This window comes from Miniopterus natalensis, chromosome 13, assembly GCF_054644295.1.
Source record: "Miniopterus natalensis isolate mMinNat1 chromosome 13, mMinNat1.hap1, whole genome shotgun sequence".
In the NCBI taxonomy this organism is placed as follows: Eukaryota; Metazoa; Chordata; class Mammalia; order Chiroptera; family Miniopteridae; genus Miniopterus; species Miniopterus natalensis.
In genome coordinates this window covers 12,325,312-12,350,731 of record NC_142093.1, presented here as the reverse complement: position 1 = coordinate 12,350,731, position 25,420 = coordinate 12,325,312, and the positions used below count along the sequence as shown (strand labels likewise).

At 49.7% G+C, this 25,420-nt stretch overlaps 1 protein-coding gene across 1 annotated transcript in view; it reads right to left on the bottom strand.

Annotated features, from left to right (window-relative positions):
- Window positions 1–24,856, bottom strand: part of PLB1 (phospholipase B1) — a 108,306-nt gene extending 83,450 nt beyond the window's left edge. The window contains exons 1-14 of the mRNA XM_087823909.1: window positions 24,802–24,856; window positions 16,500–16,561; window positions 15,017–15,089; window positions 14,233–14,291; window positions 13,729–13,794; window positions 11,887–11,927; window positions 11,297–11,340; window positions 9,128–9,218; window positions 8,734–8,785; window positions 6,867–6,953; window positions 2,830–2,892; window positions 2,136–2,203; window positions 1,197–1,272; window positions 336–440 (exon numbers count right to left, since the gene is read on the bottom strand). Of these exons, the coding sequence (XP_087680035.1) occupies window positions 336–440; window positions 1,197–1,272; window positions 2,136–2,203; window positions 2,830–2,892; window positions 6,867–6,953; window positions 8,734–8,785; window positions 9,128–9,218; window positions 11,297–11,340; window positions 11,887–11,927; window positions 13,729–13,794; window positions 14,233–14,291; window positions 15,017–15,089; window positions 16,500–16,561; window positions 24,802–24,856 (942 nt within the window). The remainder of the gene's footprint in view (window positions 1–335; window positions 441–1,196; window positions 1,273–2,135; window positions 2,204–2,829; window positions 2,893–6,866; window positions 6,954–8,733; window positions 8,786–9,127; window positions 9,219–11,296; window positions 11,341–11,886; window positions 11,928–13,728; window positions 13,795–14,232; window positions 14,292–15,016; window positions 15,090–16,499; window positions 16,562–24,801) is intronic.
- Between the last annotated feature and the right edge of the window lie 564 nt (window positions 24,857–25,420).

The following is a 25,420-nucleotide window of genomic DNA, read 5'->3' as shown; positions in this document are numbered from 1 at the left end:
ATCCTGACAACCACCCTAGAGGGTGGGAATATTAAAGATGGCCCTGATTTCACAGAGAGGGAACCGAGGCAGAGTTCCAACAACTCACCCAAGATCACACAGCTGGCCCACGTCAGAGCCTGGAGCTCAAGTCCATGCTCTTTACCTCTGGGCCACTCTGTCTCTAAGAACTTGCTTCAAGGAGCTCTCCAACCCCATGGGGAAATCGTCCAGAAAGTATAAGAGAGTATTGCAGCATCCCCCCCCTCCAGGGTGCATATCCCAGGCTCAGTGATCCCCACTGGGCGGGAGTGGCAGAGGGGGAGGGCCAGGCTCCTTACGGTCACCTCACTCACCAAGTGTGGTGATGAGGATGTCTCGTAGAAGAAGGGCTGGAAAACCACTGCAAAGGAGTCCTCCTGATTGTACTTGCTGGAGTTCAGGAGACGTTCCCAATTTTCCTGAAAAAGAGAGCAGAGAGGTGTGCACCCAGGAGCATGGGCGAGGCACAGCCTGCCCCGTCCCCCTACCAGGGCGTTGTCAGCAGCCCCTCGGTCTGAGATGGATCTGAAATACGTTCCCTGGGAGCTGGAGTATACGCCAGCCAGGGATGCAGCCAGGCCCTGCCCATGCTCTGTTCAAAGGCTAAGTTCTGGAGAGGGTAAGCCATTAACTATACAAAACATGTCACCTCTGGAGTGAGAGAAGTGCCACACGGCTTCATACATAACTTTCTTCTTAAACCAAAATACTCATGTGAACACACATCAATAGGTGCCGGACTCTGAGCTGTTTGCTGACAGGGATGGTGACTCCCACTGAGCCATCCTCGCCCTCTTGGGGTTTCTTCTCTAACCCAGAAAGCATATCTTCGGGACCTCTGAGTTGCCCTTGGGCAGAACCACCTCAGCAGCCATAGGTGCAGGGGTACAAGTCGTGATGATGACCACAACCATTTCTGAAGGGACCTGCAAAGTCCTTCACTATCTAAAGTACCACCACTGTCCCTCCCCAACCTGCCCGTATTGTTTTCCGGGCTTTACCTATAGGAACATCAAGTCACCACCAGGGAGTGAACCGAGAGCAGCTCTCTCTGCTTCCTGACTCGGTTGGAGAAGCCCTACGGTGGCAGACTTACACCCTAATTGTCCCTACCCCCCTGTTCTCCTCCACGACCCCCGCCCCTGCAAGCTGCCAGTCTCCCGGAGAGGGCTCACCTGATAGGACCACTGCATCACAGTCCTGGGCAGCTTTGAGGTCATCTCTGAGCACTTGCAAGGCTCTGCTTCTAGGCTGCAGGTTAAAATAAGTCGGAAATGAGAGCGTGGATGGAGTGGGGCCATTCAGGCCACCCCATGGAGCAGCAAGAGGGCTGGGGGACCTGGGCGTTGCTCAGGGTCTGAGGAAGGAGAAGCTGGAAGTCTCGGGGTGCAGAAGGAAGCAAGCACACACTGAGGGGAACAGAGTGGAAAGGTACACTGTGATCTGCTCCCCGTCTGTCCCTCCACCGGGGTGGGGAAGGGATGTGGGGACATCTCCCTCTCGCTCCATCTCCCGATACGCTGCCCCTCATCCCTTCCACACCAGAAGCCCACCTCCAGTTCTCCCTCCCCTGCTGTGTGTGTCCTTTCCCTTCAAACCCTCCTTTCCTCTGGGCACCGTCCTTTCCATTGCCCCCACCTCCAGCTGTCCCTACCCTGACCTTTGCTGCGTGTACTTCTTTGCTGGGTGTAAAGCCAGAAATCTCAGGATCTGGGGTCAAGGAGTTTAGATTCTATCACAAATTTCAGAACTACATGGGAATCAAATTCAGTGAAGACAAAATACGTTTAGGCCAACTTTTTTTCTTTCCCATTTCTAGAAGTATCACTCCTGGCTTACGGATGTTTTGCCAAAACTGCTTTTTAAACCCTCAGATCATTCTGGTGGGGGCAGGTCATCCAACCAAGTCCACCAGACTGGACAGTTCCTCCTTTGACTCAGTCCCCAGAACGATGTTGTCCTCCCGAGCTGTGTGATCTCAAGCGTGTTGCTTAGTCTCTGGGCCTCCATCCCTTAAGTCTCCCTCACCAATTAACATGTGAAGTGCCCCGCCCAGTGCCTGGCAAAGGGCAGCCCCTCAACAAATGCTGGTCCCCTCCCACTTCCCTTTTTACCTGAGCCCGTTCCCTTGGTGCCCCACAGCCTCAGAGAGGTCCACTATGTTCACAAACACTTTAGGGACCTACAAGGAAACAGAGAGAAGATGAACATTTGCAAACATTTGCAGGCACCGTCCTTGCCAGGGGTCATCCACAGAGTCCTTGGTTTGAGCCCAGCTTGGGGCCTGGTTGAGCACGAGGGACCTCTTTGGGAGAAGTTTTGTTGGGGTTGGTCCAAAGCTGCCAGCCTGTTGGTTATGCAGAGGCATGTCATTCACCATCCCTCCTGGTGGGCAGGGCATCCCCCCCACCAGGTGTAACAAGAAAGCAGGACCATGTTGGTGACAGGACTCTAGACCCTCTGAGACAGGGAAGCTGCCTCCCCATGAGTCTCAGAACCTGCAGTGCTTGCTCATCAAGGTCACTTGACAGAGGGAAGCCTTGAAGGCTCTCAAGGACCCCACAGGTCATCACTGCCCCACACTGTTTAGGAAAGAGTGGGGTGCTTGAGTCCCTAGGGAGGAGCTGATCTCCCTCAGGGGAGGTCTCCCACTACGACACTTTTTTTAACCCAGTAAGGCAACTTGAGAGTAACCAGAACCTTCCCTGCCAGCCCTTGGAAAGGCAGCTCTCTCTTGTCTGGGGAAGGCAGATGTGAGGAAGCTCCAGGGGTGTGGTCCCATGGAGCTGGGGAAGCTGCAAGCCTCACCTCCTGGAGCAGGTAGTCCAGCATTCTGGTCAGCTTGCTCATGTTATCTGTCACCAGCTCGTCCTGTGAGAGGAGAAATGTGCTGAGTGTAGGTGGGGACAGGGACCATAGGGCCAAGGATGCCTAGGCTCACACACACACCCTGCCCCCTCCCCTCTCCAGTCCCCACCCTCGGCTGAGATGATAGTGACAAAGGCCCTGCTAGACCCCAGTTTCCCACAAACACGTGTAGAGTTCCCAGAGCTCCCCAGGCTTTTGTTCATTCTGACTTCCCCAACCCATCCTCCCCTAGGAAAACTTTAAGCTGCCCCAGATGAGAAGTTCCACGTCAGGAAAGGACAAACTCAAGGTCAAGGAAACTCTACAGCTCCCACTGAGGGATAGGAGGCAGGACTTACTCCCAAGGGAAGAACACAATTCCCCTTGGACTTACGGACCCAGATGGGCCTCAAGACTTCCATGTGCCATTCTTTCATCAGCCCTGTCCCAGCCGCATTTGCATTTGCCCCGAGTTAGAAGAGGGCTGCTCTTCCCCAGTGTTTGAAGACAGCCCCTTCCCACCCAGGGCCTTGCAGGTAATGAAAATGAATAACAAATGAGAGCACCCCAAAAATATACCCTGGTTTACCTCTTCAGGGTAAAAAAACCAAAAACCAAAACAACACCAAACAAAAATAAACTTTACAACGAGACAAGCTCCTTAGCTGTCTGCACACTGGCTGTCCCCTGAGGGGACTTGGCTCAGACAGGAAGACAAGGCAGGCCTAGGAGCTGTTCTGTTTCCTGGGGGAACAGCAGTGATGCTGGAGACAGCTGCCAATCACTCAGGCTGAGACTGCATTGGGCGGTGTCCCCACTCCCGAGTCCCCGCTTCGGTGTGAGGCTGTCCTCTGGAGTCAGCTGAGCCACAGCCAGCAATAAACCCACTGTCTCATTTTTTTCAGTCTAAGTGAACCTCTCCCTGAATGTGACCTTAAGCGTCTCACTTTTCCTTCTAAAGAGCCTTGGGAACTCGCTGCCCACATTCAGGGCATCGATCTTCCACAGGGAAACTGGGGATCCCTGCCTGGTTCTCCCCCATCAAGGTGCTTATTCATGGCCACAGAGTGAGTGGGGCCCAGCCAGTCACTCAGGTACCGAATGCTTGCCACTCAGGCACCAATTGTCCCTGTTCTTTAGTGGAAGACATTACACGCGTAAAAATGTCCCTTGTTTACAAGGTAACACATAATGAACTCCCCCTTGAACCCAAAGTGAGGAAAAAGCTTATTTTTTTCCCAATGAAATGACACATTTATATATATATATCTTTTGCCCTCAGAGTCAGAAGAAATCTCTATGCTCAAACATGTGCCTGAGACAAGATTTAACTTTTTCTAATAAACTTGGGATTTATTCCAAGGAGTAGAATTATTCAGGCAAAAGATGCAAACACTTTTAGGTTTCATGAATCATCCTGCCACTGTAATCTCCAAAATGTTGACACCTGCTTCTAAAGGCATTTGCAACAAATGCATGTGTAGATTTTCTTGCAGTGTCACTGGCTTTGAGGTTTATTTCCATTTTTTTTTCTCTTCTTTTAACTGACTTTTTTCATCTTACTCATCAACAGAAGTAGACTTTAACTAGAGAGCAGTACAGACCCTGGAAGCATCTCTGTTTCACTGCAATGAATCAGGTCAACCAGTTACCTGTGCAGCACCTGCCTTTGAATAGCTGGACCCACCATGGCAGCTCTGAAGAATCAGCATTGCTGCCTAATGGACAGCTCCTGATCTTACTCTCTTATGACTCTGGTCTTAAGAAATCCCCAAAGAACAAATGTGGACACAGGCCCTTATCTACTCCCCACCAAAGGAACCACCTTAGAGGTGAAAATTTCCAGGTCCTAAGTAGGGCAGGACAGGGGTTTAGCATTTCCTCTTAACAGTGAAACACCTATTCTCATATGAACTACTTTGGGAGACTTGACCTATGACACAGGGAAAGGCAAAGATGCTCTTACCTTCCAACATGCAATCAACTCTAATATTTTATATTTTATTCTATCTTATTTCTATTTGTGTAATTTTGGTTGCAATCTTTAAACTTAATTTTGACCCACTAATCTATCTCGATCTGTAATCTGAACATCACTGTATTTAGAAAAATGCAACATGTTCAGGTAAAAATGCAACATGTTCAGATAGCTCATAAACTATCTTGTTTTATGAGAGTGAAAAACTGGAAATACCTAACTGGTTATCAATAGGGAAATGGCAAAATAAAACTTACTAAATTTACACCGTGGGATACTAGTTAGCAAGTCACTGGAATAAACTTGATCTATGTGTATCACATGACCAGATGTCAAAAACATTTGGTTAGTGAAAAAAATTGCTCACGATATAATACTATTTGTGTTCAAACTCAATCAGTCTCTCTCTCTCTTTCTCTCTCTCTTGCACACACACACACACACACGCAAAATACTACTAGGATTCATAGATATGTAAGAAACTTGGAAATAAAAAGGGAGAGAGCTGGAGGTAGTATTTTAGCTTTAGCTGTAATGTTTTAGTTTTTTGAAAGAAGAAAACATTTGTGCATTGTTGATCTAACTAAAATTATTAGCAGTAAATGAATGGATACATGCAGACATAGGCATGCATCACATAGTCAAGAACGCCTCAGGGCATAATAAATGGAAGAACGAGGGAACTCACACAGCAATGCTTGAATGTGAGAAAAGAGTATAGAAAAAAGTCCTGAGTGAGTGTAAGCATCCACGAATGCATTCAAACATTTAAAAAATCAAACAAAAGCCAGCATGGACATAACTCATCGTACATACAATAGCACGTGCCTCCATGAAAAAAGAGAAAATGAATTTATCATGAATAGACAATTTATGGATGGGTGGATATAGAGGAATGCAGCAATGCCTAAATGCTTGTTTGAGCACTTTAATGCATGAACAGGTAAATTTGCAAAAAAATTTTGGTGTGCATATCAGCAAAAAGAGGGGCATAGAATAAACAGAGCTGTGAATTTCACCTGGCATGGGAGAAAAGAGAGGGTGAAGTAGAAAAATAAACCTTCGAGATCTACAAGCCATAAACCCACGAGAGCTGGCCGGGCAAGGTGGGCCTCCACAAGCATTCTCCCAGGGCCCAACATCACTAAAGGAAGGGGGTGTGGGTGCTGGGCCAGGAGCCAGTGGGAAAGTGGGGCACTTGGAAGAAGGCCAGAGTACATGCCGTGGGAGAAGGGCACAGAACAGGGGACGGCAACAACTCAGGAAACTTCACCCATGCCTGTGCCATGGCCTGGCAGGGCTCTAGAAGGGGCTGAGAGGACAGGGGGCAGGTCATTACATAAATAGCAAGGCCAGCTCGGTGGCCACCAGCCTTCAGGCCCCTGGAGAAGAGAGTGTGCCATTTATGTCATCATAGCCTAGATCAACTGATCCTAACCTGGACCATCTCCAGTAAGGACTGAAGTCCTAGATAGTCACCTATAGAAATAACACATGAAGCCACGTGTTTTGTGTCCCGCATCCAGGAACTCTACTGAGCCTGGAGGATGGTCTGCGTATGTGAACAGTAGGCTTCCCGTTACAACCAGAGTTCATGGTGAACTGCAGTTCAGGAGGTGATGACAGAGTACATGTCTTGCTTTATTTCCTAAATTCAGTGATTAAATGAAATCAGAGTTAAAGAGACAAAATGATTTTTAACTAGGAGGCTGAATTTTCTCAGTCACAGAATGATCACTGACTCAGCTAATGCGCATCTCAATTTCCTTTACCTGATATGAAAGCTGGTAAGTTAAAACACCTGTCCCTGTATATAGTTCCTTGAGACCTTAGATATTCATCCGTCCATCCATCCACCTATCTATCCACCCATCCATCCATCCGTCCATCCGTCCGTCCATCCAAACTCTGAAATAGATGCACCAGGCCCAGCCCAGGTGTAGACCAGGCAGGTTTAGTTCATTCACTCTGCACCTACCCCAGCATTTGCAATTCCTCTGACCCCCAGCCTGTGGTTTACCTGTTGGGCGGAGGGACACAGGTGACACAGGTTTGCATTACTGAAGAGCACATTGATGAGCTTCCAGTCATTTTGAAAGTCAAGTTGCTGAAGAAAAAGGAAACAGCACCAAAAAGTGAGAGTGGTAAGACCTGGTACCAAAAGAACTTTCTTTTCATATCTTTCAATTTCATATACCCACACCCATAAAATCATACTTAAAATCTTTTTGTCAAAAAAAGAAGTATAAGGTGGGAAATTCAAATTGTGTAACTTCTCCAGAAGACAGTTTGGCAAAATGCAGTTAAAAAAAGGTTAAGGGCATACTCTTTTACCCAACAATTCCATTTCCCAAAATGTATTTTAAGGAAATAAGGATACATGAAAGATTTAGCTGCAATAATGAAGCTTTGTTTATAAGAGTAAAAAACTGAAAACAACATAAATATCTAAAATAGGGGATTGCCGCACAAACTGTGAGTCACTCATAAAATGAAACACTATGTAGCTATTAAAATGATGTTGGAAAATGTAATTGTTGTAATGGAAAATGTCATATTTAGAAAAGCAGTTTATAAAAAGTGTCTACATATAACCTCACCCTTCTTTTATAAAGTATACACATGTGCTTGGAAAAAACACAGAAGGGGATGTATACTGAGATGTCAGCAGCAATTATCTCTGGGTACTATTCTTTTTGTTTATCTGAGTTTTCTCATTTTTCTATAATAAACATGTGTCACTTGTGGAACAAAAAATAAACATTTGTTTTGCCCTTTAAATGTAGCTTGAGCCTTGGCCAGGTGGCTCAGTTGGTTAGAGCTTTGTCCCGTACACCAAAAGGTTCAGGGTTCAATTCCCCGTCAGGGTACGTATCTAGGTACAGGAGGCAACTGATCGGTGTTTTTCTCTCTCTCTCTCTCTCTCTCCCTTCCTCTCTCTAAAAATCAGTAAACATATCCTTGGGTGAAGATTAAAAAAACACACAAAAAAGAGGCAGCATGGTGAATCAACACTTTAGACTTTAGCTCTAACCAGCTGTGTGAACTTGGACCGGTCACATGAATTCCTTGGACTTCAGTTTCCTCATCTGCAACATTGTGGGGTTGGAGTCAAGACCTCCCAGCTGTTTTCCGAAATGTTGGGATTACTCTAGAAACTCCGTCAGTCTCTTGTTAGGGGGGAAACCAGCTCCTTATGGTGCCTCGCCTGCCTTTGTCCCTACCCGTGAGTGACCGGCAATGACTGGCTTTAACGCCCGAGCTCTTCAATGAACCCATGACTGGCGGAGACAGCGGCTGCCCTTGGTTCCAGCGGTTCGGGCTCAGCACTTGGTTAGAGCCAGGTGGCTGCCAGGGCCCCGGCAGCTATGTCACAGAGGCCTCCGCCTCAGAACTAAAATGAGCACGGTAATGAATAACAACAACGGCCACTTCAACAACAGTGGCAGCTGCGGGCTTTCACCGAGCACTGCCTCTGTGCCAGGTACGTCCAACACCTCAGTTAATCCTTCCTAGGTCCTGTGCTACGGCCTCTTATGATGCCCATTTCATAAGTGGAAAAACTGAGGCTTAGAGAGGTTAAGCGCCTTAACCAACATAGGTAGAAAATTCAGGATTCCCATTTAAACTGGTCTCCCTCTGAAACCAAGCTTTCAACCACCGATGTGAGAAGTCGTGCAGTCCACCTGTTGACTTTTGGCAAGACCACAGGGAATGCCGCTGTGCATGTACGAAGTGGCCCTGTGTTTTAATGGCTTCCAGAAAGAGCATTTGGGGAGCACCCGGGCCACCCTGGTTGCTGAGTTCAGGGCACAGTGGCTGTGCGCCCACAGCTGCCTGGTGTGTTTGGTCCTACTGCCTCGCAACAGACGCGGGCGGGTTCTTACCTGGTTGTTTTTCATGTTCTCCACCAGTTCTTCTGCCTGAATCCACAAGTCTCTGCAGAGAGGGAGGGGAGCAGAGAGAAAACCAGTTAAACATAACTTTGTCCAGGGCTGGACGCTTGCCCCTCGGCCCAGCCCAGGAGCCAGTCTCTGAGTTCAAGGCTACACTGCACCACCCCTGGCTTCTGGAGGGCAGACCGTGACCTGGTTTTTTAAATTAGGCCCATCAGACACACTTACATCAGCGCAGGAGATGCACTTCGGCTTTGACTTAAAACAGACCTCTATTTTTAAACCTCTTTGACTTTGCCAGCTCCCCTCCCCCAAATCCTCCTGCCCAGGCGCCCGAGACCAAGAGGAGTACACAGCCCTCGAGAGAGCCAGGAAAGGGACTTACTCAGCACTAATTTGGGGTACCACTTCCTTCCCAGGGATGCACACAGGCTTCAGAACAGAGGGATTGAAGTGTCTGATGATTTCTGAAAAGGCTAAAGAAAGGGAGAGCTGGTTTGAGAGCTGTGGCTCTGACAGATGGAGGTCACCTGTAGAGACTGACCCCTCCGGGGTGAGTGCCCAGGGTCCCTGGCCCTGTTCCAAACCAAACCATGACTTTCACACCTGCCTTAGGCTGTGAGGTGGACCTCATAGCAGGCTCCTGGAAGCGAACAGGGGAACGGAGCTAAAAATTAACATCTGTCAAGCGCTAGAGCAGGCCCAGCACTAAGCACCTTATATGTGTGAAGGGGAAACAGGCCGAGGGAAGCTAAGCAACTCCGGGGAGTCCCCAGGCTAAGTGGAGTCGTGCGCATTGGACACGCTGGGAGTGCGCTGGGCCAGGGACCGGGCAGGCTGTCTCCCAGCCCCTCTCTCCTCCTGAGTGACAGCAGGGTGGGAAAGCTCCTGGGAACAGAACATGTCCCAGAGCTGACAGCCAGGGGATCGCTAAAAATAGCGCTGCCAAGGGCACTCAAGTTGTGTCTTACTCCCAGAGAGAGGAGAGGGCAGAGCAGGGAGAGTGTCGTGGGAGGGAGACGCCTCCACCCTCACCCTCAGTCGTCCTTTCTCTCTGCCCCCACCTAGAAGAGCCGGGGGCTGCGTGGGAGAGAAGCCAGAAGGCAGCTTCCAAGGCTCCCTCCGAGGGAGCCAGCACTGTGCAGGTGGCGGCCAGGGAAGGGGTGGGAGTGGGAGAGCTGCTCCCGAAGCCAGGAGACTGGCCACTCAGCTTTGTCAGCTTGGGCAGCCACCAAGGTCGTGTGTGGCTCAATCTTCTTCACCCTCAACCCAGACTAATGAGTGTCCTTTTCTAAGCCCTGACCAGCTTGCAGAAGGAGCCCATTCACGAGATGAGAAAACGGAAAGCTCTGTGGCCAGAGGACGACTGCGGACGGTGTGTGTGCCTGTGTGTGTGAGTGTGTGTATGTGTGTGCATGTGTGTAAGTGTGCGTGTGTGTGTGTGCATGTGCGTGCATGTGCGTGTGTGCATGTGTTTGTATGTATGTGTGTGCGCGTGCATGTGTGTGCAGGTGATTGCACACGTGTGCATGTGCATGAGTGTGTGCCTGTGTGTGTGTGTATGTGTGTGTGAATGTGTGTGAGTGTATGTGAGCGTGTATTTGTGTGTGTGTGTATGTGAGTGTGTGTTTGGGGAGCTGGGAGGAGAACACTTTTCCTCCCTGGCATCAGGGTCGTCTGTGAGGGCGAATGACCTATAAGGGGTATCTGATGTTAAATGAAAAAAGGTAGCATATCATAAGCACATTCATGTGTAAAATAGCCAAAATATTAACAAGGATTATCTCCAGGTAGTGGGATATGGTTGATTTTCATTCTCATTTCACTTTTCTGAACCCAACTGATCTATTTATAGGTGAGGGAGTCATCACAAAATGAAGTAAGCTGACAATTAGACCAGGTCTTCTCTTTGAGGGGGTTGGTGAATGGTGGGCAGATGTTCCCCAAATAAAGTGCTACTGGTCCAGTTCTGGGGTCCTGGGGGGGGAGCCTCAGGACCCTGGCCCAGACAACCCCCCCTCCATGTCCTCTAACCTACCACAGCCACCTGGTTTCTCTCTGCTCAGATACCCTCAGGGACATGTGTCACATCCCTCTTCTAGGGTGTGTGACTACATATCCAGGTTCCCTGCCTGTCCTCCCCTTTTCTCCTCAGGCTCCGAGACAAAGTGACCAATAGAGGTACCTTCTCTTTACTTTTTTTAATTCTCACCAGAGGATATTTTTTCCATTAACTTTTTTTAGAGAGAGTAGAGGGGAGGGAGGGGGTGAGAGAGAGAGAGAAACGTCAGTGTGAGAGAGACACATCGATTGGTTGCCTCCAGCACGCGCCCTGACTCGGCCAGGGATCGAGCCTCCGACCTAGGCACATACATGCCCTTGACCGGGAATCGTCTGGGAATCGAACCCACGACCCTTTGGTGCACAGGCCGATGCCCTAACCACTGAGTTAAACTGGCCAGGCAAGGGCACCTTCTCTTCATTTGCCAAAATGCTTCTGTGTCAGGAGGGATGGGGACAACCTGGAATCTGGCCATGAATGCACAGGACTCACCTGTCACCACTCCCATGCACGTCACACGTGGCCTTTTTCTTGCCCTGCAGGTAGAAGCAAACATGCAAGTGTCAGACTGTATTTGTCACCTGCCAACACCCCTTCCCTGGCTGCCTTGTCTATTTCCTGACAGGCTTCAGCTCAGCCTGGCTCCGCTTCTTAGATTGTCCTTCCTGGAGCTGGAGACACAGCTCAGATGGCAGTGGAGTCACCCAAATGGGGTGCACAGCTCCACTTGGGCCCTTCTCCCCATGTCTCCAGTCTGGCCCAAAGCTGGAAGGGGCTGCGGATCCTGGTGTAGAATGAGATGGGCCCTGGTCCACCCTGCACGCTGCCCCGAGCAGAGCAATGAGCCTGGTTGGGGGTAGGAAGCGAAAATCCCGAGTGTGGCCTTTCCTGCTTTCTCTCCCATGGGATTCACAGGCACAGGGAGTGTCGGGCAGGGAGGCAGGAGGCTGGGTTCTGTCCTAAGGGGGCCTGGAGCAAGGCCTTTCCTCCCTGGTTCTGGGGATTCCCCATTAGCGAAGCCAGGAGAGCAGATCCTCCAAGGCTCAGCCCAGCTCACCGCCCTGTGAGCCCAACATAGTTACCGATGCTGCTTCCCAGTGCCCACCATCCTGAAGTCTGGAAGCTGGAAAAGATAGCAGGTGTTAACCCAGCCCAGGAAGGCGCAGAGCCTGTCCCCGACACCCCCGCTGCCTGTGAGACAGCCCTTCGCACTGATTAAAAGGGAACCATGGATCTGGAGAGAGGTTGAATTGCCTGTGCCAGCTTTTCGGGGGGTCAGAACTCAGCGAAATAGAAGGTGTGTGTGTTCCCTCCGACCCGAGAACAGGGGCAGGAGAGCTTAGATTTAAATGCGTCATAAAGTCCTATGAATATTTTACATAGAAACAAAACCGATTGTTAGACTGTGGCTGTCCATACTCTAAAATTAACTTTGTTTATTGTCTGTCTCCCCTGAAGAGCATGTAGGCACCAGGAGAGCGAGGGCAGGGGATTGTATCTGGTTTGCTCTTGACTATCTTCCTTGGAACTAGAGCAGCGCCTGACACATCATAAGCATTCAGTCCATATTTGTTCAATAAATACTTGTTGAATGAACAAAGTAAGTTTCTGATTTTCCTCTTGGTAAAATGCTGGATGACACAGGGCCCTCTCTATTGGTGTTTGGAATCCTGCTCAGCACACAGAAAGTGCTCAGTACACGGGAGCTATTGTCAGTGCTATTATTTTCAGAGATTTTAATTCCTAGAAGACGGTGTCTCCAGGTATGGTGGAGACAGCTGTGCCCACACTGCCCACACCCAGCCTGCTGCTGCTTCCCCCAAAGGCTGTCCTTCCTACCCACCCAGCTCAAGTGACAGCCAGTCTGTAAAACCGGGTCCCTCTGAGGGAGCCCTCCCGGGAGGGCAGGCTGACCACGACATTTCTCTAACTGGGAATGGAGTCCTTTACCCCAACTCAGCAAGGAGGAGTGTGAACAGCAACATTTCCAGGGAAGGGTAACAAGTTAAATAAAAATCACACTAAAATGCCAGTCAGGGCTCATGAACAAAGATGCCAGCAGGCGCAGTCATGAGGGAGGCAGGCCTCCCGGGGCTGAGGGCATGCGGATGGCTGTGTTGGACCAAAGCAGAGCTCCTCCTGAGAACAAGGTTGATGGGGGGTAGGGGGGAGGTGAGGAGAGGAAGGAAGGGGGGGAGCAAGAGGAACAAGGCTCAGAGTGGGGAAGGGCTCATGGGAACGGTAATGGGGCAAACCCAGCCAACCCCTGCGTCTCCGTCGGGCCTGTGGCCAGGCACTGCCTCTCCACACTCGCACGGGCCCGATGCCTGCCTTGTGGCAGGTCCTATGCATGGCGCTGGAGACACAGTGAAGTCAGACACAGGCCCTGACTTCACGGAATTTCATAGAGTGGGTTGTAACCTCTCCGGCATGGAGAAATGTCTATGACACTTAACTAAGCAAAAACCAATCACACATAGTCTATCACAAAGAGACCTCATTCAGGTTACACAGACACACGTGCACACACGCACACACAGCCTCTTTCCCTCCCCCCTCCCCAAATGTGCGCTCACACGTGCCCTGAGGCAGGGGAGTAGGAGATGTGCATGGGGTCTCCAATATTTTACACTATATGCATGTGCTGAGATTGAGTTTTACTCATATTAAACATGAATCGCAAGTGTTATTTGAAAACAATTTTTACAAGCATTTACTAATCTGATATTTAAAGTTCTATGAGGAAAAGGGAGTCCAGAGCGATTAAACAAGCCAGGGCTCGTTCCTGCCACAGGCAGGGGTGCCTTGGTTGCAGAAAGCGCCAGGAACTCAAGGCAAACGGCATCCTGTTGTGGACTTTTTCCATTTTAAACTCAGCTTTATTCTTCCCAAGCCTGACTTTTTGTACACCGGGCTAAGCTCACAGCAGCCGGCTCCCCCTGCATACAGAGGAAGGCGGCCTCCTCCGAGCTGGGCTTCCAAGTGTCATTCTGAAGGCGGAGGGGCTGTCAGTGTGATGAAAATGAGTCTGGGCTGGGAGACCACCCTGGACTGAAGCTGGTTTCTAGCGCGGGACCTGGGGCTCACAGGAGAAAGGATGGGCTGAGTGATAGGCAGGAGCTGGGGGACTGAATAATTCAAGAGTGAGGAGCTCTTTCAGAGCTGGGACCAAAGATCGGAAACCTGACTTGCAGTGGAGACCTTCCTGCAGTGAATTTCCTGCCCAAAGTGGAAGACTACGAGTCCTCCACACATGCCACACATTCCGGGCTCTGGACTGTGACCATCGGCACGCAGGGACACACGGGCTCAGCCAAGTCAACACACTATCCGTGACATGAAACCTCTTTTCTCGTTTATTCCCATCTCCCCTTTCACAGCTCTCCCAGCGGTAAACCTCCCACCGTCACCCCCTTTGAAATACTCACAGACTTCACATTGCCAATGGCTGCCACAAATTTAATATCAGAAGGCTTCAGAGTGTGGACTGTGAAGATAAGAATCCAGGTCAGAAGGTCAGGTCTCCATTCCCCGCAATATGGGCCCAGGACGCCAAACGGGAGGGGCAGGCCCATGGTGCTGAGGCTGGGTCTCTGGCTATGGGAGTGGAGAGCTGAAGGCCAGGTGGTTGCTGGGAGCCCTAGGAACTTGCTCAAAAGAGGCTCGCTCCTCTCTGGAGGCCACACTGTTAACTGAACTCAAGATCCCCAAAAGGTGTCCTATGGAAGGTCGCTTATGGCCCGTGAACACACGTAACCATGAGACGCAAGCTGTATGCAAATAGTACAACAGGAAGCCTCCTTGACCCACCTGGGCTACCAGCATTTTTAGAATTCAGCCTCCCTAGAAACCACTGACATACTCCCTGGTCATGTTATGGGCTCCCAAAGAAGCCATTTCCTAAGAAATGCATTGATTTCCTTCTGTACCTACAGACTCCTTATGTGACGGCTCCCATAACCCCACCTGGCCACCAGGAGGGGAGCGTTCCTGGGGCTGCCCTCATCAGCCAGGCCACTGTGGGGCCACTGGGTTTATCTCTGACCAGTGTGTCAGTCTGTGTTCAGCCACAGAAATAAATGAGGGAGGGAAGGAGAAGCTGTGAAGGGCTAGGATGGGAAAGAGGAAAGACTTGAATGGTGAAAGGTCCAAGAGAAGTAGGGCGGGAGCCTCTGCTGACCACACCAGAGTCAGGGCTCAGGGGTCACATACCTGACATAGCTGGCACATTGGATTCTGACTTCTTTGGTTTGCACGGGAATGGAAAAGCCCTCAGGCTCCGCAACTGAAACCAGACATCAGAAACATCAACTGTCTTGAATGGAAATACTGCAGGTCCCAAGAGCCTGGTGTAGAAATGGCCATGTACTGGTTCTGTCTAGGCTCGAGGTCCAGAGGCAACAATTGTCCATAGTCATGGTCTTATTAATCCCATACCCAGTTCACCTAGTACAAGGGGACATGTGTCTTTTGACAATGATTTTAGCATGTGGCAAGTAAGGATGCCTCCCCACTGTGAGATGGAGGGGGCGAGAGAATTAAAAGCAATTCTTGGGATGCAGACCAGATTCTGGAGGTGGACAGTAATGAAGACTGCCCACCAATGTGTGTGTGCTTAATGCCATTGAATTATGCATTCAAAATGGTTAAACTGGTAAATTTTATGTTATATACATTTTACCACAATAAAAAATAAAATAAGAAGCGACCCAGTGTGCCTAGAGGGAAAGATTTTAAAAATCCATTTATGCTATGTTTATTTGTACTATCTGCTTCCTCTCTTTTAATTTGATTATTTACACAAAAGCAGGTATTTGGAAGCGTACGTTGATGTGCTGCTGGAAACGGAGTAAGCTTGAAACTGGAGACTTATATCTCCAGTTTGGCCTGTCCTAAGCCCAGAGGGCTGCTGAGAGCAGAGGAGGGGCTGGGAGACCAGTGCTCAGGTCCTCAAGGCCACTCAGGATGCTCACGGGAGTCCAGAGCAGCCTTTGCTTCTGTTACTCACATGAATGGCTTTGGGAAGGGAGATAGTATGTTTTCTCCCCAGAATTGAGAGTAGAAGAGAAAATACAGCAGGTCCTTCAATAAAGTCATTTCATTCAACTTCTAACATTGATAAGATGCCGTAGAAGCTTAACTCTTGTTTCTAGCAGTTGGCCATGGAAAAAGTGGTTTCATTACAGGTTGTTTCACCGCAGTTACAAGAACCTATCAACAACATTAAGTGAGGACTCACTGTACTCCAACAGGGGGAACAGTGCAGTTAATGAGTTCCTTGACCAGATCTCTCACTATTATAAGACACCAGTTAATTCCTCCTGAATTGCTGATTGCAGTAGGAGATAAAGCATTTACTCTCAGCTCTTATCTTGTGGATGTTCTAGGAAGACCTTACCCAGATGCCTTCAGATAGCTCACGGCATCTGCTTCAAGGTTCATGGAGATAACAGTCCATTTATAACTCCCTCTGGACACTCCTGGGAACCGCCTGCTCAGTCTTCAGGAGTGCTGAGCCCCAGGTTCCAGGGGATATAGTCATGCTGTCTGTCCTGCCAGGCAGCCAGGCTATCCCTGGGGAAGCAGCTCGTCCAGCCCATTCCCTCATGTATGGGATCTGCCAACTTGAATTAAGACTTGGATTTTCCCACTGGAAGAGACCTCACTACCCCTCCAATGAGGACAAAACTCTCACCTCTGGCCATAGCTGCTCGTCCAGTGTATTCTTTCCAAGAAAGGTATGAGCCTGGGTGGGCCCTAAAATAAAGCAAAAATAGTTCAGGTTATTTAGCTGAAATGAACTCCCACCCAGATTTGTACATTCCCTGCCCTTCCTCCCAGCCTTAACTATGTGCCCAGCTCAGTAACATCCCTTGTGTTAGGAAAGTCTAGATTCCATTCCTCCAACTATCACCTCCATTATTTGGAACATCATACTTCCTTTAATGCAGCCTATTAAAGCAGAATCCCCAACTTGAAAAGCAGAAGTGTTATCTGAGAGGGGTCAGCAATAACCCTATACCATGCACAGGCACATCAGTGCAGATTCCGTTATTAGTTCCTTAGCAAAGGGCAGAGCTCTTGGGGAAGGTGGTGTTGGACAAACAGCCGCTGTTGTTTGGGGAGCCAAGACACAGCAGGGGAGGTGAAGGGCATTCTGGAATAGTCTGACAAGTGATGTGAGCTTCAGAGAAGAGCCACTCATGGGATTCCCAGCAGCCACAACTGCACAATAAGGCTGGACAGTGGTTTCTCCAGGTGTCTTGCTGAATGTAGGCGAAGGGGGAGACAAGGCAGGTAGGGAGATGGTAAAGGTACTGTCTTCATCCCAGCTTACTTTGGGCCAGTCTTTTAAAACATTTTTTTTACTCTTAAAAATATATCATTTACATACAATAAAATAGACCCATTATAAGTGTACAAGTTGATGTGTTTTCCCATAAAACATTAACCTTTTAAACATACAAATAATAGTATAGTACAACTAACAGCACCCTAAATAAAGGACCAAAAAATAAAAATCACCCACAGTGCCACTATCCCTACAACCAAAAGCGATTTCATTTGTTGACGCTCTCATTCCTGATCAGGGTGGCACACTTTTCACTCCGTTGTAATCAGTGTGGCTGCAATTTCGTGTCCTTCAGGCTCCCTGTAATGTTGCACCTCGAGCATTTTCCGTGTTGTTGCATAGTCATGATACACGTATGATACTAACGTGGATCAGAGGTCCAGGCCCCTTGCTTCCTCGGACTTCCCCCCACCCAGTTCTCTGCTCCAGATCCCAGGTCAGGTCTTAGCATGTGAGACCCCGACAGCACTGGGCCGTTCCAGAGGGAGGCCTGACTGGGGGGAGGGGGCTTAACGTCTTTCCACCCGCCTTCTTCTGCAGCTTTACTTTCTGACCCTGAAAACAAGTTCTCTGGACTCTGACGAGGAGCGAGAGTGTAGTGTTTCCATTTCACGCCCGCTGGGAGGCCAGGCGCTGATTTCTACGTAGGAGCCCGTAACAGGGATGATGGCCGTCGCCTGCCCTGAGATTCCAGGGACCCTTCTGAAACTCCCTGAAGAGAGCGTCTGGGCAGAAAGAGCCACGGGATGGGAAGGCGCCGAGGTGTGGACAAGCAGAGCATGGAAAGGCTGAGAGAGGTTTGTAACTGGACGGGGGGGGGGATGAGGCTTCACAGACAGAGAGCAGGTGGCGCTGCTAGTGCCAGGCCCCTCCACGAGCGACGGACGGGGCATGACCCGTCTTTGAAGAGATGGGCGTGAAGGTGCACTTTAGGCTGATCATCGCTCGTAGTGAGGGAGATGAATTAGCGGGGCGGAGATTTGAGACTATTTTGGTAATAATACTCTTTTGATGCCAGGATAAAAGCCTGTATGGTACCCAACCCTTATATGCAGCTTCTACGTGCCAGGCACCGTTCAAAGCACTTACATGAAATAATTCATTGATCCCAACAACCCTATGAGATAAATAGTATTATCCCCACTTTTCTGATAAGGGCCCAGCAAGGTTAAGCAGCATTTTGAAGGTGATACCATTAGCAAATGGTGACGGCAGGATTGGAAAATAGGCAGGCTGGCTTCATGGGCCATGCTCATAAACAAGCTAAGTCACAGCCTAACTCTAGACCAGGGCTCAGCAAACTTCTCTTGTAAAGGGCCCAACAGTCAATATTTTAGGTTTTGCAGACTATACGGCCTCTTTCACAATTACTCAGCTCTGCTGTTGCAGGGTGAAAGCAGCCATAGACAATATGTAGACAAATTAACCTTATTTATGGAGACTAAAAGTTGAATTTCAGCCCTAGCCCGATTGGCTCAGTGGTTAGAGCGTCGGCCTATGGAGTGAAGGGTACGGGGTTTGATTCCGGCCACAGGCACCTACCTTGGTTGCAGGCTTAACCCCCGGCCCTGGTCGGGGTGTGTGCGGGAGGCAACCAATTGATGTGTCTCTCTCACATTGACGTTTCTCTCTCTCTCTCTCCTTCCCTCCCCTTCCACTCTCTCTAAAAAGCAATGGAAAAAATGTCCTCAGGTGAGAATAAAAATAATAACAATAAAAGCTGAATTTTGTAAAATTTTCATGTGTCATGAAATACTCTTTTTTTTGGTCATTTAACCAACAACTCAGAGTTCATGGCCTCTCCCTCCTCCTGTAGGAAGAAGGGAAGGAACACATCCCACCATGTATGTGGGTCCTGACAGAGGAAATACGGACAACTGAAGCCGTGACAGAGGGACGTGCAAATCTCTGGCCCACAGCCCTGCTGTGCTCCAAGATGGCCTTCTGGGGGCATTACATTCCTGTCTCCTTGTATCTTTCCTCGCCACACTCACTACCCAAGGATCCCTTGCACTCAGTTCACTGGAACAAGCCTTCATTGGACTTGCACAGAACCCCTAGACCTATCTTCTCATCTCACAGAGCATTGGGTGCAAGTATTGAGCAGCTGAAAGAAGTAGGAATAGGCCTGTGCCAAGCCAGTGGGCTCTGCTGGTGGTAAACCCATAACCAGAAGGAATCAACTGGCTCCGGGGTGCTCAGGGTTGAGCTTGTTTAGTTGCTCCTGATTCTGAGTCAGATTGATTTGGTAGCTAAGATACCCGTCTTTCTTCTTCAAGGGCTCAAACACCTTAAAGAGGCCTCGTACAGATCTACCCAGAGCTAAGGTAGAGGACTCACCTCTGGCAGGTCCAATCAGATAAAGACATATTAGCAAGAGAAACTCCATCTGGATTCTGGGAAAGAGGGAACCCTGGTATAGCGCACCCAAGAGCCACGAAGAGCAACTGTGAGCAGAAGCTCCTAGTGGTGAGTCACTGCTTCTGGGAGTTCTGGAACCTCAGAATAAATCCATGTTTGCTAACAATGGGGCGTGCCCTGAGGTTCTCAGGTTGGCCCTCCAACAACCCGTCAAACTGCGCCAGTGCAGGCTTCTCTGCCCTATTTTTTTTTAAAAATCTTATTATCAAAATAACATATAGGCTTTGTAATAAATTTTAAAAGCTATATCCTTTCTTTTTCAAGTGTTCTTGACAGTGAAGTGTGGATGGCTGGTTATTTTCTGCTTGGCCCCCTAAATCAGCCCTTTTTTGGCCTTGTGCCCCCAGAAGGCTGATCTCTATTGACTTGATGCCATGAGCGCTGGTTGGGTTTGGGTTCAGGTTGGGTTTAGCCAATGGAAGGTTGGAGTGAGGAAATGGACACACACACACACATTGAGGGAGAGGGAGAGAGACAGGAGAGAGAGAAACAGGAAAGACGAGCAGGAGGGGAGAAGAGAGAGATTGAGATTGAAGTACTTTTGTTCCTATTCCTGCCAGTCTGACACTGGCTGGGTCTTTCCATGATGGAGCTTCTGCCAAGTGTCCTCTCCTCCATGGCTCCAGCTCTCAACCAGGCTATGGTAACATGCATTTCTTCCCCTGCCCCTTTAGGCCTAAGGAAGACGATAGTTTCTTGCTGTGCTAAAATCTGGATGCCCCAACTCCCTCCCTCCCTCCCTCTTTAAAAAATTTATCTTTATTGTTGAAAGCGTTACAAATGTCCCCCTTTTCCCCCCATTGATCTCCTTCCCCCTGCACCCCTCCTCCCAGCCAGGCCTTCACCACACTATTGTCTGTGTCCATGGATTATGCATATATGCACGTAAATTCTTAGGTTAATCCCTCCCCACCCACCCGCCCACCCACCCCTGCCTTCCCGCTGAGATTCCTCAGTCTGTTCCATGGCTTCTATGTCTCTGGATCTATTTTGTTCATCAGATTATTGTGTTCATTAGATGCCATCTATGAGTAAGATCATGTGATACTTGTCTTCCTCTGACTGGCTTGTTTCGCTTAGCATTAATACTCTCCAGGTCCCACCGTGCTGTCTTATAGGGTCAGGGATCCTTGTTTTTACAGCTGTGTAGTATTCCATGGTGTAAATATCTGAGAAGATGCTTGATATGATTTCAATCTTCCTGAACTTGTAGAAACTCGTTTTGTGTCCTAACATGTGGTCTGTCTTTGAGAATGTCCCATGTGCACTTGAGGAGAATGATTATTCTGCAGCTTTGGGGTGAAATGTTCTGTAAATGTCAATTACATCCATCTGATCTAGCGTGTCATTTAGGGTCACTGTTTCCTTGTTGATTTTTTGTCTGGAAGATCTATCCAGTAAAGTCAGTGGGGTGTTAAAGTCCCCTCCTGTGACTGTGTTGCTGTCGATCTCTCCCTTAATGTCCTCAAGAAGTTTGGTTTGGTTTGGTTTGGTTTGGTTTGGTTTGGTTTGGTTTGGTTTGGTTTGGTTTCCAGCCTGTGTGAGTCTTTTGCTCTGAGTGAGTCCCTTGTAGACAGCATATATCTGGGTCTTGATTTCTTACCCATTCAGCTACCCTATGTCCTTTGATTGGAGCATTCAATCCATTTACATTTAAGCCCCTTTGAATGCTGCTCATGCACTTCTGCGTTTCTGAGCCCTGACTCTTCAAAGTAAGCTGAAGTGTGTCAGCTCAACAAATGGCCAGGGGTAGGTAGGCTGGTTTCAAAAGCACAATTAAAACAGCTTATACCCTCTTCATTTATAGATTTCCTTTATGGTTTCCTACTTAGGCAGTGTCCAGAGCACAACTGTCCACCCCGGCCCTTCCTTGAGGAAAGACAGTCATTCTGTGACCTTGATCAAGCGTTATCCTCTCTGAGCTTGGACTTCGTCATCTATAAAGTGGGGAGGAGACTGGACCCCCTGCCTTCTTCATGGGGTTGTTGTGAGGATCAAAGGAAAGGAAAGTGCTGTGTGAACAGGAGAGGGCTGGACACGTGAGGGGTGAATCATCTCCCTGGATGAAAGGAAGGTATTTGCCCCGGGCAGTGGGGAGAACAGAAAAGGCATTAAAGCAACTCTTCAGTGCACATTAAATTCTTGGGCTCTTTGAAAAGTGTGTAATGTCCTCACAGCAACCCGGAAGAGTAGGTAGAAGCAGGACTTAGGATCCTGTTGGCATTTTTTGACAAGCTCAGAGAGGCTAGGTGACTTCCAGCAGCTCACATGGCCCAAGGGCAGGGGCAGGCCTCACAGCCTCACTTCATCTAAGCAGTGAGCTGTCCTGGCGAGCTGGGAAGGGGAGAGCCCAAGCCCACCAGTGTTTGTCCCTGTACTGTTTTGAATTGTAAGCCTCCGGGCTTTAGCCGCCACCCAGGCAGCATGTCATTCCCACTCGCACCCAGGGCCTGTGGGCTGCTGCCGGCCACCTGTGAGCGGGCACGGCACGGGGCCGCCTGTGGGTGTCAAGCCACGAACCAGGAGTCACGCCTGGCTGCTGCTCCGACACGTGGTGCTCTGAGGAACACCGGATGTTAGCCAGGGGAGTCACATGCCACGGTCAGCGCAAGGTGCCACCGAGGGCCAGGGAAACTTTCTGGGGTAGCTAGTCCGACCTCTGAATGTTTGTTGTAGAATTCTGGAATGGCCGAGGTGGGCGGATCTTTGAGATCATCTTGTTTTAATGCCTCTGGAGACTAAGACCCAGAGAGTTTAGCGAACTTGACAGAGACCATTCAGCAAATTACCAAAAGGGCCATAAGACTCCTTCACCGACTCTGGCACGCTTTCCTTGAGACCAAGGTCTTTTACAAAGTTATAAAAAGGCTTGTTCTATAACCCGAGTTCCCAGCATATGGAAATTTATTCTGTGGCCAGGTCTACCAGGCCAATATTTGCAGCTGCCCTTGCCTATCAGTCCATCTAGTTTTATCATCAGAATGCCAAAGGGTGATATAGGATTTACACTGCCACAGCCTCTGGGTAGACACGACCTCTAGTCTGATGAAATTACAAAAACATTAAAGAGAATATGGAAAATCCCACGCCACCATTCTCTATATACTCCGTGTCCTGTGCTGACCACCACAGGGAGACACCACTGCCCATTACAGATCCCTTTCCAACCAGAGACCAGTGCACCCTCCCGTCTTCATCTGCTGATGCCGCCCAAGACCCCACACCCACACCCTGTGCCCCTAGACCAGCAAGGAGGCTCCAGGGAGCATCCTAAGAGGAGAGAACATTCCAGAAGCTGACTTGACTGACTTTATGACCTCAGACAAGGACAATGCTTTACTTTTATTTTTGATTTTATTTAAATTTTTAAAAAATCCTCAACCGAGGATATACTCATTGATTTTTAGAGGGTGGGGGAGACATAGAGAGTAGATAGAGATAGAGACAGAGACAGAGAGAACAGCAATTGGTTGCCTGCCATGCATGCCCTCACCAGGACTCGAACCAGCAGCCTTTTGGCGCATGGGACAGCGCTCCGGCCGACTGAGCCACCCCGGCCAGGGCAGGGATGCTTGGCTTTGAGACTGTATTTTCCCCAGCTTACTCATGGGGCCAGTTGAGGCAGAGCCAGAGTCAGGAAGGAACAGGCTGAAAGTGAGCAGGCGGTGCCTGGGCGGCGCAGGCTGGAGCCCGGCTCCCCCTGCGCTAACATCCTCCGTGGCTCCCAGCTGCAGCTTCCCCTCAGCTGCCTGGGCCAGAGCGTTAGAGGGGACCAGGGACCCTCAAAGTGGGGGGGCACTGTAGTGATTAGTGAGCTCCTACCAGAAGGGACTCTCAGGGAGCTGTGCGGGGGAGGCACATGGTGTCCCCATCAGAAGGCCTCCTCCCCAAATGAATCACTTAGGAGGCCTCGCCTCTAGTTAGCCGACCTCCAGCTTCCCCATGGCAACAGCCTCCAACCAGAGCACACCTGAAGCCTTTTCACTCTCAAACTTTCCCACTCCCCCACCTGCCCTGGAGTCTCTGCCCAACACAGGGACAGTGGCTGACCCCCTGGCTATAGCAACCTCTGAATAAATAGCCTCCATTTGTTCTCATTTGGGAAGTTTTCATTTTCCCCTGAATTAAGGAATTTGTTCATCTAAAATCTCCCTAAAGAGAGTGGAAAGCTTCAGAGTATCCGGTATCTGTGGTGTTTATAACCCGCAGAGACAGCGCACAGCAGATATGAAAATTCCTGAAAGTCAATGAAGAAAAGACAAACCATAGGAAAATGGGAAACACGCTTGAACAGGTACTTTATGAAAGCGGAATTCAAATGGTCAACAAACATTTTTTTAAAAAGCACTGCAGCCTTGTTAGCAATTAGGAAATGCAATCACCCTGTGCAATAAGTATAGCAGGCGTTACATCCCCCCACCTCCACCCCGCCCGCCTTGCACCCCCACCTAAAGCCTGCCAACCTTGCACACACACTTCCCCAGACTCAGAGGGTGTCTGACTTGTCCAAGGTGAGCAGCAGGACTGGCGCTTGGACCCCCAGGCCAGGCTTCTGTCCCATGCCCCCTTCCTTCCCTCTGTGGCCTCCAGGGCAACACTCTGGGCCCAAGCCCCTTATCTGCAGAGGCTAATATATCGTCTTTAAGGCCCTCCTCAGTTTAAAGGATTCTGCCTTTTTAAAGAAAGGGGGGAGGGAGGAGCCAGGGGTCGGATGACGAAGGGCAGAGAGGGACAGTGGCAGAAGCTCAATCGTCTCCTAACTCTTGGAGTCAGGAGAAACTAGCCCACTCTCTCCCATCAGGGTCAACAGCCCTGGAGAATGTGGCAAGCCTTTAGAATTTATCATCGTGAAACCTGCCGTCCTCTGTCCTTTTAGCAAAAATGAAAATCAGAAACAGAATGACCCAAACGTGCATATCGCTAGTAACGGCGTTTTCATGTTAAGGATGGGAAGGAAAAACCCAGGCCCAGGGAGGGAGCACTGCCCCAGGCCACGCAGCACAGAGACTAGAGTCCAGCTCCCTGTGGCTCCCTGCACCATGGAGCTGCTGCTTCGTCCTACCTGCCCCAAGACCTGCCTCTGGCCCCACAGCCCTGGGCAGCCTGCAGCCTGCTCAGGCCTAAACTGTGCATTTCGTGCTGATGAAAAGGGCACATTCCTCCCCCAGGCTCCATGTCTTACCAACTTGGGCCCCCAGCAGGGATGACCCATGGGCAGACTTACCTGGGCCCAGAAGCAGCAGCAGCCCCAGGAGGAAAAGGTGTGGCCGCAGCCCCATGTCGGAATCTTCCAGGTGTCGCGGGCCTGGGATGAACCGTTTCGGCAGATGGACGGGCTCTCGTGCCTTCTCCTTTTATACGCCTCTGTTGTCTGATAACGCGCCTGTCATAAATGTTACTGGGTTCACCTTTGAAAGGGGTCAGTGGCCGGCTGCAAATGATAAACATTAACATTTAGGCAGAAGATTTCTCTAGGTGGATGGGTCAAAGGTGGGTAGCATGTTCTAGACAAAGGCACCAGAAGACCAGGCCCACACAGTTCCCTTCAGATGGCCTCCCAGGATGGTGGGTGCCCAGACGTTGCCACTGTTGGGACTGGTCTGCTGGGGGGAGTGGGGCCTGGAAATCCAGGTGCGGGACTGGAATCCCAGACCTGCCCGCGCTGTGAGAACGTGGGTGCGTCCCTGAGCGTGGCCTCAGCTGTCAGTTGTAAGCGATGGAAATAAAAGCCTTGAAAGGAGTGGAGCTGCTTAGTAACAACTGTGAAGCATGAAGCCACTTCCAAATGTGAGATCTCATCGTATGACATGTGTTCCCACGGTGTCCCCGGAGCGCCGCTGGGT